General features: G+C 53.7%; 1 protein-coding gene across 1 annotated transcript in view; it reads right to left on the reverse strand.

Moving 5' to 3' along the window:
- MYO7A (myosin VIIA) overlaps positions 1 to 13,934 on the reverse strand; it is a 77,825-nt gene that overhangs the window by 25,212 nt on the left and 38,679 nt on the right. The window contains exons 18-28 of the mRNA XM_009186977.4: positions 13,047 to 13,141; positions 11,542 to 11,626; positions 10,715 to 10,933; positions 10,164 to 10,271; positions 9,062 to 9,271; positions 8,535 to 8,738; positions 8,089 to 8,265; positions 7,535 to 7,624; positions 5,964 to 6,091; positions 1,163 to 1,289; positions 484 to 603 (exon numbers count right to left, since the gene is read on the reverse strand). Coding sequence (XP_009185241.2) covers positions 484 to 603; positions 1,163 to 1,289; positions 5,964 to 6,091; positions 7,535 to 7,624; positions 8,089 to 8,265; positions 8,535 to 8,738; positions 9,062 to 9,271; positions 10,164 to 10,271; positions 10,715 to 10,933; positions 11,542 to 11,626; positions 13,047 to 13,141 — 1,563 coding nt within the window. The remainder of the gene's footprint in view (positions 1 to 483; positions 604 to 1,162; positions 1,290 to 5,963; positions 6,092 to 7,534; positions 7,625 to 8,088; positions 8,266 to 8,534; positions 8,739 to 9,061; positions 9,272 to 10,163; positions 10,272 to 10,714; positions 10,934 to 11,541; positions 11,627 to 13,046; positions 13,142 to 13,934) is intronic.

A 13,934-nucleotide genomic window follows, 5' to 3' on the forward strand; every position in this document is an offset into this window, starting at 1 on the left:
CGGCGCCCCAGGCCTCAGCACCTCACTGGGACACTGTTTGTCCCCATCACAGATGTCTAGGGAGCCCTGCTGTGCACCCCACCCCAGTGGACCTTTAGGACCCCTGAGTCAGGGCCTGGGGCTGGGAGTTCAGGCGCTGCCACAGGCCCGGGAGCTCTGCTATCACTTCATATAACCTTCATCATGTGGCAGGTAAAGGCATTGAGACACAGAGGGAATCTCCTTTGCCCAAGTTGTCTTGACCATAAGGCCAGCAAATGGAGTCCCTCATCCTTTGGGGGCTTTTCTGTTCCGATGGGCCTGGGGTTCCAGAACTTGAGGGTAGGTGCTTGAGGAACCACAGAGTCTCAAAGTGGGGAATGTTTCTGGGGCACTCGAGTGCACTGGACACACACACATGCACTCGCACACACATACACACATGCACACACTCACACACTCTTGTGCACATGCACACAAGCACGTGCACACACACGCACGAACCTGCAGCTCCAGCCAGCTGGGTGGCTGTGTCCGTGTCCCATTGACAAAGGTCCTCCTCAGACGCTCCTCACAGTACGGGGCGTAGCCAGGCGGGCCCCCGTGGATGAAGTTCCGCAGGTACTGCAGCCAGAGCACCCGCTGAGGCGGCCCCACTGCAGCCCTAGGCCTCCCCATGTGAGTTATGAGGGCAGCCGCCAGGCGCTCCCCAGCACTTGGAGGCCACTTCTCCAGGCCAGGCTGCTTTCCGTGGCTTCCCTACTCTCTCAGATCCACCACCTATTTCCAGCCACGTCTGTGGCCTCCCCCACCTCCCCCTAGCTCAGCCTAGCGGCTCCTCCCCACACCCCTTCACAGCACCAGCCAGTCGGGTTGGTCCTGCCGTGACCTGCTCCACTCTGACCCCAGCGCCCAGGGCCTGCCCCAAGGCGAGGGTGCAGAGGGCCTGGGACACGCTCCTGTCAGACTCAGCCCCTCCTAAGTAGAATGGGGCTGAGGGGAGTGTGGGGCAAAGCGGTGGCTGCCTGAGGGGAGGAGGTGCCAGGAAGATGGGGCTCAGTGGGGGGTGGCCAGGTAGGCCTTGTGACCAGGCCCTTTGGAGTCCCTGACTATTGCTCTCCCCGCAGTGCTGGGACAGGGCCCAGCTCCCCTTCCCGCTCCAGGAGGCCAGGCACCTTCCTACCTTGACAAACTTCTCGGAGGGGGCGAAACAGCCCACGCAGAGAGACACGAGAATCCAGCCCCGGGCATAGCTGCTCTTGGAGGGGTTGTGGGTCAGCTGCTTGCTGATCTGGCAGTAGATCTCATCCCTGGGCAGGCAGCAGGGCAAGGGAGGGGGAATCACCCAGAGGAACAGCCCCGGTCCCCACCTCCTCCTAGCAGCCAGTGGGACACGACACAGCTGTCCTCTCCAACTTGCCAAGACCACCCAGGAGGAGGCAGAGTGAGGCTGGGTGGCAGGGCTGAGCCAAGGGCTGGGGTCTGGCTTTGGAGACAGAATCATCAGGCATAAAGCACCTCCCCAACCCCAATCCAGTTCCCACAGCCAGGGCCCCACCCTCCAGGGTGGTGCGTATCCTGCTCTGGGCTCAGCAGCCACAGCCACAGGTGACCATGCTAATGAGAAGCACAGTCCCCACCTCTGCCTCCTTCCTAACCAGCTGGTGACTGAGGCAGGTGAGTTCACCTCTCTGATCCCAGCCCATAGTCACGGCAGCAGGTGCAACTTCTACCCCTGGCAACGGACAAAGCAGAAACAGGAAAAGCGTCCTGGGGTGTCACTGGGGGATGGAATGCGTAGGGACTTTGTCTCTGGTATGTTTCTGTAATGTTTGAATATTTAAGGGGCCATGTATGACTTTTGTAATGGGATGAAAACAATTAAGGTAATTTTTTGGTGTTCATTTTAAAGGAATCCTTACAAGATTGCTGTGAAGACAAATGAGCCAAGGCTTATGATGCACCTAGCACAGTGCCAGACACAGTGAACCCCTCACAAATGCCAGCTGCAATTATTGCTGTCCTTGTTCTTGGGAATGGTTCTTCTCCTCTGCAACCTGGGTGCTCTAAGACTGCAGCCTGCCTGTTCAAGGGCAGAACCCCTGACGATGCAGTGACCGCCAGGGGGCACCCACTGCTGCTCTTCTCTCCCAAAGGACAGGGCTGGGATTACCTAATTCAGTGGCTCAACAGTTTTGAGAGTTTATAATTTCAAAGTAAATTCTGAAGTTACTCATTTTTTTATCATGATAAATGAGAACATTTATAACACACACAACCTGCTCACTGTCTAGATCCCAATTATCTCATAAAACAAAGGTAATTTTAAATTTCCAAATAGCAGGAAGGGCAAAGTCTCAGAGCAGTCCTTTAAAGAAAACAAGTTTTGCTTTAGAAACATCCCTCCTGTTCCCACCTTGCCACAGACTAGTGAAACATTATCACCTGCAGCTAGGAGTCTCCGTTCACTTTACAGATGGGGAGACAGAGCCTGAGAATAGGGAGGGATTCACCGTGTGAGGCCCCTCAAGGAGTTGACACCCCAGCCTTTGGACTCTTGGTTCAGAGCTCCTGGCACTGTGTTTTCTAGAAGTGTCAGCTTTAGGTATGATGGTGAGATAATTTGGAGGCAAATTCTTGCCCCTGAGACACACCTGCAGCAGCTGCTTTTCCTCCTGTTGGCGGGTGGCCCTGGGCAGTGTGGCCATCCCGGTGAGGTAGTGACTAGGCTTGGGGAGATAAAAACGGGGGCCTGATAGGAGGCAGGAGGCCTAGTGACCCCTGGGCAAGTCTCTTCCCTACTCTGGACCTCAGTTTCCCATCAGGAAAGTGGGGCTTGGTCCCTGCCTCGTCCTGCTGTCCTCCCAACCAGCACGCACACATTCATGGCATCAGCTCTCCCGACAGACCTGTCCTGTGCAGAGACTGTTCTCAGAAAAGTCCTAGCCCTGCTCTCATCAGCTGACTTGATTTTTTTGGTGGCTCCTGGTAACTCCTGGGTCTTCCTTTCAACTCCCCAAAACCCCAGGGACCTGGGTAAAGGCCTCTTCCGGCCCTGTGGGGAAGGAGGTACTTGCAGGATGCCCAGGCATGTGGCCCATAGTAACCCTGACCATGGGCCTGGGGTGGGTGACTCGAGGTGAGCTGGTGGCAGGGGGGTTAAAGCAGGAAATGCATGTTGGATGATGATGATCAAAGCTACCATCTACAGGGCGCTTACTATGCTCCAGGTCTGGTGCTACACACTTTTCATAGCTTTATCTTCCCACAAGCCTGTGTATGAGGTAGCTGCTGCAGGCACACCTCATTTTACTGTACTTCACTCTATTACACTTTGCAGACATTGCATTTTTTACAAATTGGTTTACAAGGACCCTGCATGGAGCAAGTCTACCAGCATCATTTCTCCAACAGCACGTGCTCACTTCGCATTTCTGTCACATTTTGGCAATTCTAGAAATATCTCAAACTTTATTATTATATTTGCTGTGGTGATCTGTGATCAGTAATCTTTAATGTTACTAATGTGGTTGTTTTGTGCACCGTGAATCGTGCCCATAGAAGATGGCAAACCTAATTGATAAATGTTAGATGTGTTCTGACTGCTCTACCCACCAGCCATTCCCCCATCTCTCTCCCTCTCCTCAGGCCTCCTGATTCCCTGAGACACATTCATATTGAAATTAGGCCAATTAACAACCCCACGATGACCTGTAAGTGTTCAAGTGAAAGGAAGCTCACACATTTTTCACTTTTAATCAAAAGCTAGAAATGATTAGAGAGTAAAGCATGTTGAAAGCCGAGATAGACCAAAAGCTGGGCCTCTTGTGCCACGTAGTTAACCAACTTGTGAATGCAAAGGAATAGTTCCTAAAGGACATCAGAAATGCTACTCCAGTGAATACACAAATGATAGGAAAGTGAAACAGCCTTATTTGCTGATATGGAGAAAATTTTAGGGGTCTGGATAAATCAAACCAGCCACAACATTCCCTTAAGCCAAAGCCTAATCTAGAGGAAGGCTCTCTCTTCAATTCTCTGAAGGCTGAGAGAGGTGAGGAAGTTGCAGAAGCTAAGTTGGAAGCTCACAGAGATCGCCTCATGAGGTTTAAAGCAAGAAGCTGTCTCCAAAATGTAGAAGTGCAGGGTGAAGCAACAAGTGCTGATGGAGAAGCTGCAACAAGTTTTCCAGAAGGTCTAGCTAAAATCACTGATGAAGGTGATTACACTCAACAACAGATCTTCCATGGAGATGAACCAGCCTTCTATCGGAAAAAGATGTCATTTAGGACTTTCATAGCTAGAGAGAAATCAATGGCTGGCTTCAAGGCTTCAAAAGACAAGCTGAATCTCCTGTCAGGAGCTAATGCACTGCTGACTTTCCATTGAAGCCAATGCTCAGTGGCCATTCCAAAAATCCTAGGGCCCTTAAAAATGATGTACAAGGGGCTGGGCACAGGGGCTCATGCCTGAAATCCCAGCACTTTGGGAGGCTGAGGCGGGTGGATCACAGGGTCAGGAGTTCCAGACCAGCCTGGCCAACACAGTGAAACCTCGTCTCTACTAAAAATACAAAAATTAGCCAGATGTGGTGGCAAGTGCCTATAGTCCCAGCTACTTGGGAGGCTGAGGCAGGAGAATTGCTTGAACCCAGGAGGTGGAGGTTGCAGTGAGCCTAGATCACGCCACTGCACTCCAGCCTGGGCAACAGAGTGAGATTGTCTCTAAACAAAACAAAACAAAAACAAACAAACAAACAAAAAGAATGATGTACAAGGAGATGAATGTTATTTTCATGCCTGCTAATGCAACATCCATTCTGCAACCTATGGATCAAGGAATAATTTTGGCTTTCAAGTCTTATTTAAGAAATACATTTGATAAGACTATTGCTGCCATAGATAGTGATTCCTCTGGTGGATCTGGGCAAAATCAATGAAAAAGCTTCTGGAAAGTATTCACTATTCTCGATGCCATTCAGAACATTCATGATGCATGGAAGGAGGTCAAATTATTAACATAATAGGAGTTTAGAAGAAGTGGATTCCAACCTTCATGAATGACTGAGGGGCTCAAGACTTCAAGAGGAAGTAACTGCAGATGTGGTGGAAATAAATAGCAAGAAAACTAGAATGAGAAGTGGGGCCTGAGGATGGGACTGAGTTGCTGCCATGTCATGATCAAATTTCAGTGGATGAGGAGTTGCCTCTTATGGATGAGCAAAGAAAGTGGTTTCTTGAGATGGAATCTACTGTGAAGATGCTGTGAACATTGTTGAAATGATAACAAGGGATTTAGAATATTGCATCAACTTGATAAAGCAGCAACAGGGTTTGAGAGGACTGACTCCAATTTTGAAAGAAGTTCTACTGTGGGTAAAATGCTGTCAAACAACATTGCATGCTACAGAGAAATTTTGTGAGAAAGAACAGTCCATTCATGCAGCAAATCTTACTGTTGTCTTATCTTAATAAATTGCCACAGCCACCCTAACCTTCAGTAACCACCACTCTGATCAGTCAGCAGCCATCAACATCAAGGCAAGACCCTCCAGCAAATAGATGCAACTTTCAGATGACCATTAGCATTTTCGGCATTATTTTCTAATCAAGGTGTCTACATTTTTTAGACATAATGCTATTTCATACTTCATAGACTATAGTACAGCATAAATATGACCTTTATATGCACTGGGAAGCCAAAATATTTGTGCTGCTCTCTTTATTGTGATATTTATTTCTGTGGCCTTCAACTGAACCTGCAGTATCTCCAAGGGATGCCTGTTTTATGATTCCCCCTTTACAGACAAGGAATCAGAGGCTTAGAGAGATGAAATAACTCCACCAAGGTCCTAACTCCACCAATTAGCTCCCAGCAAAGCCAAACCCAGGCCTGCTTGCTTTATCTCTTGCTAAGTTGACAGAGGCACCACTCAGCCATCAAAAGACTTTCAGGCCCCGGTGCCCCCGCCTCCCGGCACTGACCGGAGAGCTGGCCGCAGGATGCCATTGCCGATGATGAAGTGCAGCTTCTCCAGGTTGGAGGTGGGCCGGTCCTCCAGCATGCTGTTGCCCTGGACCGTGGACTCCCCGTCATGCAGCCTCTTGGTCACCTGGGCCAGAGGGAGAGGACAGGGAAGGTGAAGTCAGGGGCATTCCCCTGCCAGCCAGGGCACCAGCACCCGAAGCTGCCTGCTCCCCAGAAAGCAGAATCTAAGGAGTGAGCAGAAGAACTGGGCTCCCCAGCACTGTCATTACCCCTGCCACGTGCACAGCAGATGCTGGGCCAATAACTGGCCCACATAGCTGGGGCACACTGGCCCAGTGCCACCCACTTCTGGGGACAGAGCTCCTCTGCCGTCTCCTCGATACCCTGCACCCCACCCCCCACCCCAGGGAGGTCCTCTCAGCCAGGACAGGGACCTGCTTCTGGCTCCAAGCGGGACCCCTATCTCTCTGGGGTGGCCCCCCCATAACTGTGGGTTCTGGAGTATACCCCAGGTTCCAACCACCAGTCACCATCACCCTGTCACCAACACCCTTAGCCCCGATGTGACCAGGCTCACACTGGTTCTTATGAGCTGTTTCTCCTCTCTCATCCCACACAGCCCACAGCACAAGCCCCGAGCTCTGCCCAGAGGAGGTAGGGTGAGTGAGAGGTGAGCGGCAGGAGTGGGTGGTACAGACAGGGAGCACCATGGAAGGCCCTCGTGTCTACCGAACACCCTCGGCTGCCATTTCCACCTTCTTCCCAGGACCCCACGGAGTGGGCGTTTCCTTCCTTGGGTCCCTTGAATATTAAGCGGCAGAGAAGGTATTCAAATCTGAGGCCACACACGTGCAAGGTTGGATTTGTGCCTCAGGTGGGGACAGGACAAGGGCAGAGGTAAAGTGGGAGCCCCTGACCCTGCAGTGGAGGAGCTGGGGAGGCTTCCTGGAGGAGGTGATCCCAGGCAGAGAAAGGAGGAGTTTCAGGCAGAGGGACTGGCATGTGCAAATGTGGGGATGGGGGCCTGGCCCCCAAGGCTGTGAATGCCTTGGTTTGTGTCTGCCTCTCCAATGCATCCTCCCCTGCCACACACACACCAGCCTGGACAACCCCAGAGCACAAGGGCTGGGAGAGTGCCCAGAAAAGGCAAGGTGACTGAAGAATGAATTCAAATAAATTAATCCCGTTCATGCTCCATGAGCACTCTTGTTCCACAGAAAGCTCCCACGCCTCAAAGGTCCTTGGACCAAGTGCCTCGGGTCTGCACCCTGGCTGGAAGTGTGTTCCCTCTCACCTGTGCTGCTACCAGCCTCCCCTGCTCAGTGCTCTCTGCCAGGAAGCCCTTCCCACCCCAGCCTAAGATCCCACCCTCTTCAGACAGTCCTGTCTGCCTGATCACCCACCAACCCACCCATGCTGTCCTGTCCCTGGCCAGCCAAGACCCCTGAGGACAGACAGTGTCCACTCCTGCTCCTGCTCCCATGGGCCCCCAGCTTAGCTGTGCTCCAGCCTACCCCACCTAAGGCAGCCACCTGTGGGCTGCCAGACCCCCAGTGTCTGCCCTCACCTCCTCTGTGAGCTTGGACTTCTTTTTCAGAGTCAAATGCACCAGCTTGTGTCTCACACTGCTCCTCTTCTGGCCCTCAGGGAGCTGGGCCTGCAGGACCAGCAGGGATCAGGGTCAAGTGGCTGAGCAGAAAGCAATGACGAGACCCCCAACAGCAAGACTTTGTGGGGAACCATCTCGCTTCCACGTGAGGCTTACAGGGTGCCCCCCACACTGGCACCCTCTACCTGCTCACCCTACCCTTGCACCCCCACCAGCCAACTGGCAGTCAGGAAAACAGACTCAGAAAAACACAGTATGGGAGCTGGCTCCAACTGCAAAGCCCCTGTCTGCTCTGCTGTGAGGCCCCTCAGTTACGGTCAGCACTTCACAGTTTATAAAAGTTTCACATATTTCTTCCCACAAGTAGACAAAGGAGGGTGGCAGGCAGGGGTTGGTGAGGCAGAGATGAATTATAGGATCCTTTTTCTGTGGAGGAGCCCAAGGCTGGCGATGCCAGCAACCCTCCCTGTAGGCCTGGGAGGGACATCAGCCAGAGGGCACCTTGGCCTCACCTCACCCTCGCCCTGCAGGGCCTGCAGCTCCCTCTTGTACGTCTTCTTGCCCAGGGTCTCGTAAATCTTGGTCATCACAGGGATCTTCTCGCTGCCGTCACTCATGGCTGTGTGGTACTTGGGCTCCGGGAGGTCCCCCATGAAGCGGAGGATGGTGATCCAGACCGCCAGGGCTGCCTGGGGCAGAGCGTGCATGTCAGAGGCCAGAGCAGAGGACATTGCTAAAGCTGTCAGAATGACCTGGTGGTTTGGGGAGAGGGCTGGAGACACCCCCTCCTGCATGGTGAACCCTTAGGCTGGGTGCCACAGTGAAGACTATAGTCAGACCTGGTCCCTGGCCCCCAGGGACCCACCACCCTCATCACCTATGGCCACCAGCAGCAGCAGAGTCCACAGCACCAGCCCTGGCCCCACCCAGCAGTGACCTAGTGGCAGGCAGGCCTCACCAGCTGGTCACCCTCGTCATCATGGTAGAGCAGTGGCTGTTTGAGTGGCCGCCGGGTGTAGGAGTGCGTGGTTGTCCCCTGGAAGTAGGTGGCAGCAAACTTGGCAAATTTATACTCAGAGAGGTCCTCCTCATCCTCGTCAGGCAGGGGCAGGGCTGCATCCAGGTCCTCCTCCACCATCTCCCTCCGCCCTCGCTCCAGGTCCTGAAGGAGACAAGAGGTATGTCCTGGAGTCCCAGCTACTCGGGAAGCTCAGGCAGGAGGATCACCTGAGCCCAGAAGTTCAAGTCTGCGGTGAGCTATGATCACACCACTGCATTCCAGCCTGAGCAACAGGGTGAGACCCCATCTCAAAAAAAAAGAAAAAAAAACCTGAGAACAGCCTTGGAGAGGGACAGGACCCAGTTCATCCCGGCTACCCACTGCTCAGAGGGGCTGGGCGGGCTTTAAGGCCAAGGGCACAGGAGGAGGGAGGATCAGCCCAAGTGGTGTGGGGGCCTCTGGAGCCCCTGTCCCCAGCCTGGTACCTCAAAGCCACTAGGTGCCTGGCCCTCCTGGCCTGGCAGGCCACCTGAAGTCCCCAGGAAGCCAAACATCTTGTCCACCATGTCTGAGTGATTGACGGGCTCGTGGCGGGCCCTTTCCATCTGCTCTAGGAGCTCCTTCTTCCGCCGAGCAGCCTCCTTCTCCTTCAGTTCCCGCTCGGCGTCCTCACGAGCCAGCTGGGCCAGGCGTTCCTGGGCAATTGGGGTGACACAGAAGACACAGGGTCAGCCCCGGTGCCACAACCTCAGGGAACAAGCTTTCCCTGGGAAGCCCCTGCAGCAGCCAGGGCCTCGGTCCCCACCTCCTGACCGCCGGGGAGAATGGAGCCTCCGACTTCCCCACCTCTGGGCCACTCAGAGGCCTCTCAACAGGCCAAACAGCAATCTGCCCATCCTTCAGGGTTCTCAGGGAGCCACCTCCTCCAGCAGCCTGCTCCATGGGGACCACACCAACCCAGACACCCCACGGCCATTGGCTTGAGGCTCTAGACCAGTGCCGCCCAATAGAAATACAATGTGAGCCACCCATGCGGTAGCCATGTTTTAAAAAGGAAAAAGGAATAGGTGGGATTAGTCGTAGTAATATATTTTATTTAACTCAATATTTCCCAAATATTATCTTAGCATATAATCCATATTACAAAAATAATACTGAGATATTTTATATTCATTTTTTCCCCACCAAGTCTTCAAAATCTAGTGTGTACTTCACAATTACAGCACTGTGTCATTCGGATGGACCATACTGCAAGTGTTTGGTTGCCACTGTGGCTGGTGGCTCTCTACCGGGCATCAGGGCACCCTCGTGCCGTCAGCTGGCTTGGGCTTTTATCAGGGTGTTCTCTCCCAGCTAGAAAGGCGCTGCTGAGGGCCTGGGTCTCTTCCTCTGGAGCCACCACAGCCCTCAGTCCTTTTGCATGGCACAGGACCAGGTGCCCAGTGAGAGCTCAGGCAACGCTGGCCGAGTGGGTCTAGTGCAGCCACTCTGAAGGGTGGAAGGAAGGCTGCGGTGCCAGGTGACATGAGCAGCCAGCCTCGGGTGACATGAGCAGCCAGACGAGGCGCCTGGAGGCTCTTGGCTCACCTGATGCTTGCGCTCCGCCTCCTCCTTGGCCTTCTTGGCACTCATCTCCTTCCGGAGCTTCTCTTCCTCTGCCAGCCGCATTTTCTCAGCCTCGAGGCGCCGCAGGTACTGAGGGAAGGGGGCATCCAGGGGGCATGGAAATGTGTGTAGCTGTTGTTGCAGGGATTCCTGCCAGCTCCACCCACCCGACTCTGAGTTCTAGAACTGGGCATGACTTTGCCAAATAATTTGGCAGATAGGACAAGTGAGGTAACCAAGAAATTCTCTAGGTTACCCAGCGGGTTGGAGGCACCACTGATCCTAAAGCCCGGCCAGATCTGCCTCGGTCTCTCAGAGATTCCCAAGAGTGACTGAGGTCCCAGCCCTGCCCTTGGCCAGGAGGATGGAAATGAGGGTATGGTCCCAGGTTTGTGCACTCCTCAGAGCAGGCATAACCACAGGTCCACCCCATAGGTCCCGCTTCCTGGCCAACACCTGAGGGTGATGCGTGGACACTCCCCACCCAGGGGTCAGAGGTCTGCTGATTGGCTGCTACGGACTTGCTCCCTCACCTCAGCCCTGAGGCGTTGGTGCAGCCTGCGGGCGATCATGCCCCGGGCATAGGCCTGCACGGTAAGCACAGCCCAGAGGCGGTGGCGGAAGGCCTTGCGCACCAGATAAGCGCGGCAGCGGGCCTGGAACTGGATGATGCGCTGGCGGGCCAGGCGGTACTGCTGGTGCAGCTTCCGGGAGCGGTGTAGAGCCTGCAGCCGCAGGAAGCCCAGACGCATCTGCAAGGACAGCCACCCCGTGCTCAGAGCCTGCTGTCCCATTCTAGACTGACCCTGCCTGCAGAAGCTTCCACGGCACCGGCCTCCACTCTCAGACAGGCACCCCCAGAAGGCATGGCCCCGTCTCCTCTCAGATTAGGGCCCCCCTCATCATTAGAAAGTTCTGTTTCCTCTCAGACAACATATTTTTAGGTGACCTTGACTATCCCTGAGTTGGGCCCCCCTGAGAGAATCCTAGATCAGGAGCTGCAACCAACCAGTCTGCTTCCCATCCAGCCCCAACAAGCCCTAAGCCCAGCTGCTGCACAGAGGTCCATGTGACCCAGCCACTCCCAGCCCCATCTGAGATCTCTCATAATCCCAGAGTGCTCCCAACACCCAAAAACACTCCAGAAGGAGAACAATACACATTGCTGGCCAGTTGGAAGAAGCCACAAGAGCCAGATCCAGACTTCGGGCTGGAGGAATGGTAGTGGCTGGCCGGGGCAGTGGCAGGAGGCCAACGAGGTCAGGCTGTGCTGCCTGGGTGCAGGCCAGTCCCGCTGCCATGGCAGCAAGGCTGGGTTCAAAGGCCTGTTGGGGCAAGAGAAGCCCATGGGGAGGCTCACCAGCCCGTAGTTCTTCCTGCAGTTGTGACCCCGCCAGTGCCTCTGGATCAGCGTGGCAGCGTTCTTCAGCTTCAGGAAGTTAGACCTGAAACAGCGGGAGTGGCGCGGGTAAGCAGTGTCCAGAGGCAGCCAGGGCACAGGTGGGTTTGGGATCACGAGGGCATGCTGAGTCCTGGCTCTGCGACTTCCTAGCTATGTGACCTTGGGCAAGGCACATAACCTCTGTGCCTCAGCTTCCTCATCTGTACAATGCATAGAATGATGCTTGCCCTGCCTGCCCCACAGGCCTGTCACATAAGCCTATGAAGGTAGACATTCAAAAGGTATTTGTTGAATGAATAAATGTATGAAAAAATAAGTAACTAAAATAATATAAAGATTAAAAGCTTTGAACAGTCTAACTTCCTCATTTTATACATGAGGCAACTGAAACTTGATAGGTTGGGACTAGAGCCTGTGTCTTCTGACTGACCCTAAGTGAGCCCATTGCTGTTCCCCCTGCACACAGCAGGCTGCTTCTGCAGGAAAACAGTCATCTTTGGCCTGATAGAGGACAGAGACCACGCACAGACAGCAGGGGTCTGCTGAATGTAGAAGTAAATAAAGGAAGAGTGAAGGATGGGTATGTCAGTGTGCATGTGGGCCAAAAAGTCAATGCTTGGAGACACACATAAGCAAATGAGCAACTGTGGGAATGGGTGGGTGGGTGGATGGATGAATGGATGAGTGAATGGGTGGGTGGGTGGGGGGATGGATGGATGGATGGGGGAATAGGCGGGCGGATGGATGGATGGATGGATGGATGAATAGGTGGGCAGATGGATGGATGGATGGGTGAATAGGTGGGCAGATGGATGGATAGATGGATGGATAGATGGGTGAATAGGCAGGCAGATGGATGGATGGATGGATGGATGGATGAATAGGTGGGCGGATGGATGGATGAATGGATGGATGGATGGATAGGTAGGTAGGTGGGTGGGTGAATGGATGGATGGATGGGTAGGTGAAGGGAGAGAGTGACCATATGAACTGCAAAGGGGTGTGTTGCAGGATTTTCGCAGAGCTTTAATCACATTTTAGAGTCAGTCCTGCACATTTGTGAATTGTCACAGGTGTACAGATATCCTTTACATAGAATATGAGACACATTTTGTATTCATAATTTATAAAATCTCAAATTTCCTCTGTGCAAAATTTCATCAGCATCTGAAATGAACAGTGGGTCCACATGTGAGTCTCATGTATCTACATGTGAATGTGCGTATGTAGGTGAATGTATTGGATTATTTGGCTTACATGGCACAATGGGTCCATGTAAATCATGTATCTATATTCCTCTGTGTTTACATGATCATGTGTGCATGCTGTGCATGTGTGCACATGTTTCATAGGTGAACATGTTTTTTTCCTAGTGTTCATGCGGGCAGAGCAGAGGAGAGCCAAACGCCACACGTACACCTGTATGTGGGCTGAGGAGGGGAGGAGCTGGTGGGAACACGCACCTGTCTTTGAACCCCCGGATGACCTTCTGGAGGAGGATGACTCTGTCAGTGATGGCTTTGTCCCGCTCCACTTCCAGCAGCATGTCATGGTGGTCCTAGGAGGCAGAGCTCCTGAGCAGCACCCCACAAGGTCTCTAGAGCCACCTGCTCAGTCCCAGCTGGGGCCTCTCTTCCTTCACTGGGAGCCCAGGTCTAGAACTCAGCTGGGTCCCATGAGCTCCCAGCTGGCTCTGGCTCCTGGGGCAGCCTCCCACAGCCACCAGGACAGACAGGGGTTGTGGCTGTTTCCCAGAGGCCCAGGCAGGACAAATGGAGCAGAAGGTGCCTAATCTCTCTGGATGGGGTCAGAAGGCCCAGTACGCACACACACCGGCTTCTTCCCTATCATCAATCTGCCCAAGCCCCCTGCTTCTAGACGCCCCTGTCACATCAGTCCCTCACCTGGGCTGGGCTGTCACCATTCCTCTCCTGAATCTTGGCAGCAGCCTCCTAACCAAAGGTCTCACGGTCTCCCTGGCTCCCTCTCCGGCCCTCCTTCACAAGCAGCCAGAGAGACCCTCCTAAACACAACCTGGGTGGTGACCCTACAGTGACACCTCATGGTTCCCCAGGTCGAGCCTGGGTTCCTCACCCTGGCACTCAAGGCCACCCATGATCCAGGGTGTCTGCTAACTTTTCCAGCCCTCTCTCCTCCTCACCCAAGACCCCAACCCTCACTCTAGTTGGACAAAACTTCATTGGTTCACTTAATACATAAGAATTGAACGCCTCCATGTGCCGGCACTGTGCTAGGTGCTGGGGAGGGGAGGGGCTGCCACAATGAACCAGGGAGACATGGCCCCTGCCCTTGGGGAGGGTAGAGTTTCATGAGGGAGCCACATCCATCAG

The sequence above is a fragment of the Papio anubis genome, chromosome 12, assembly GCF_008728515.1.
Source record: "Papio anubis isolate 15944 chromosome 12, Panubis1.0, whole genome shotgun sequence".
Lineage (NCBI taxonomy): Eukaryota > Metazoa > Chordata > Mammalia > Primates > Cercopithecidae > Papio > Papio anubis.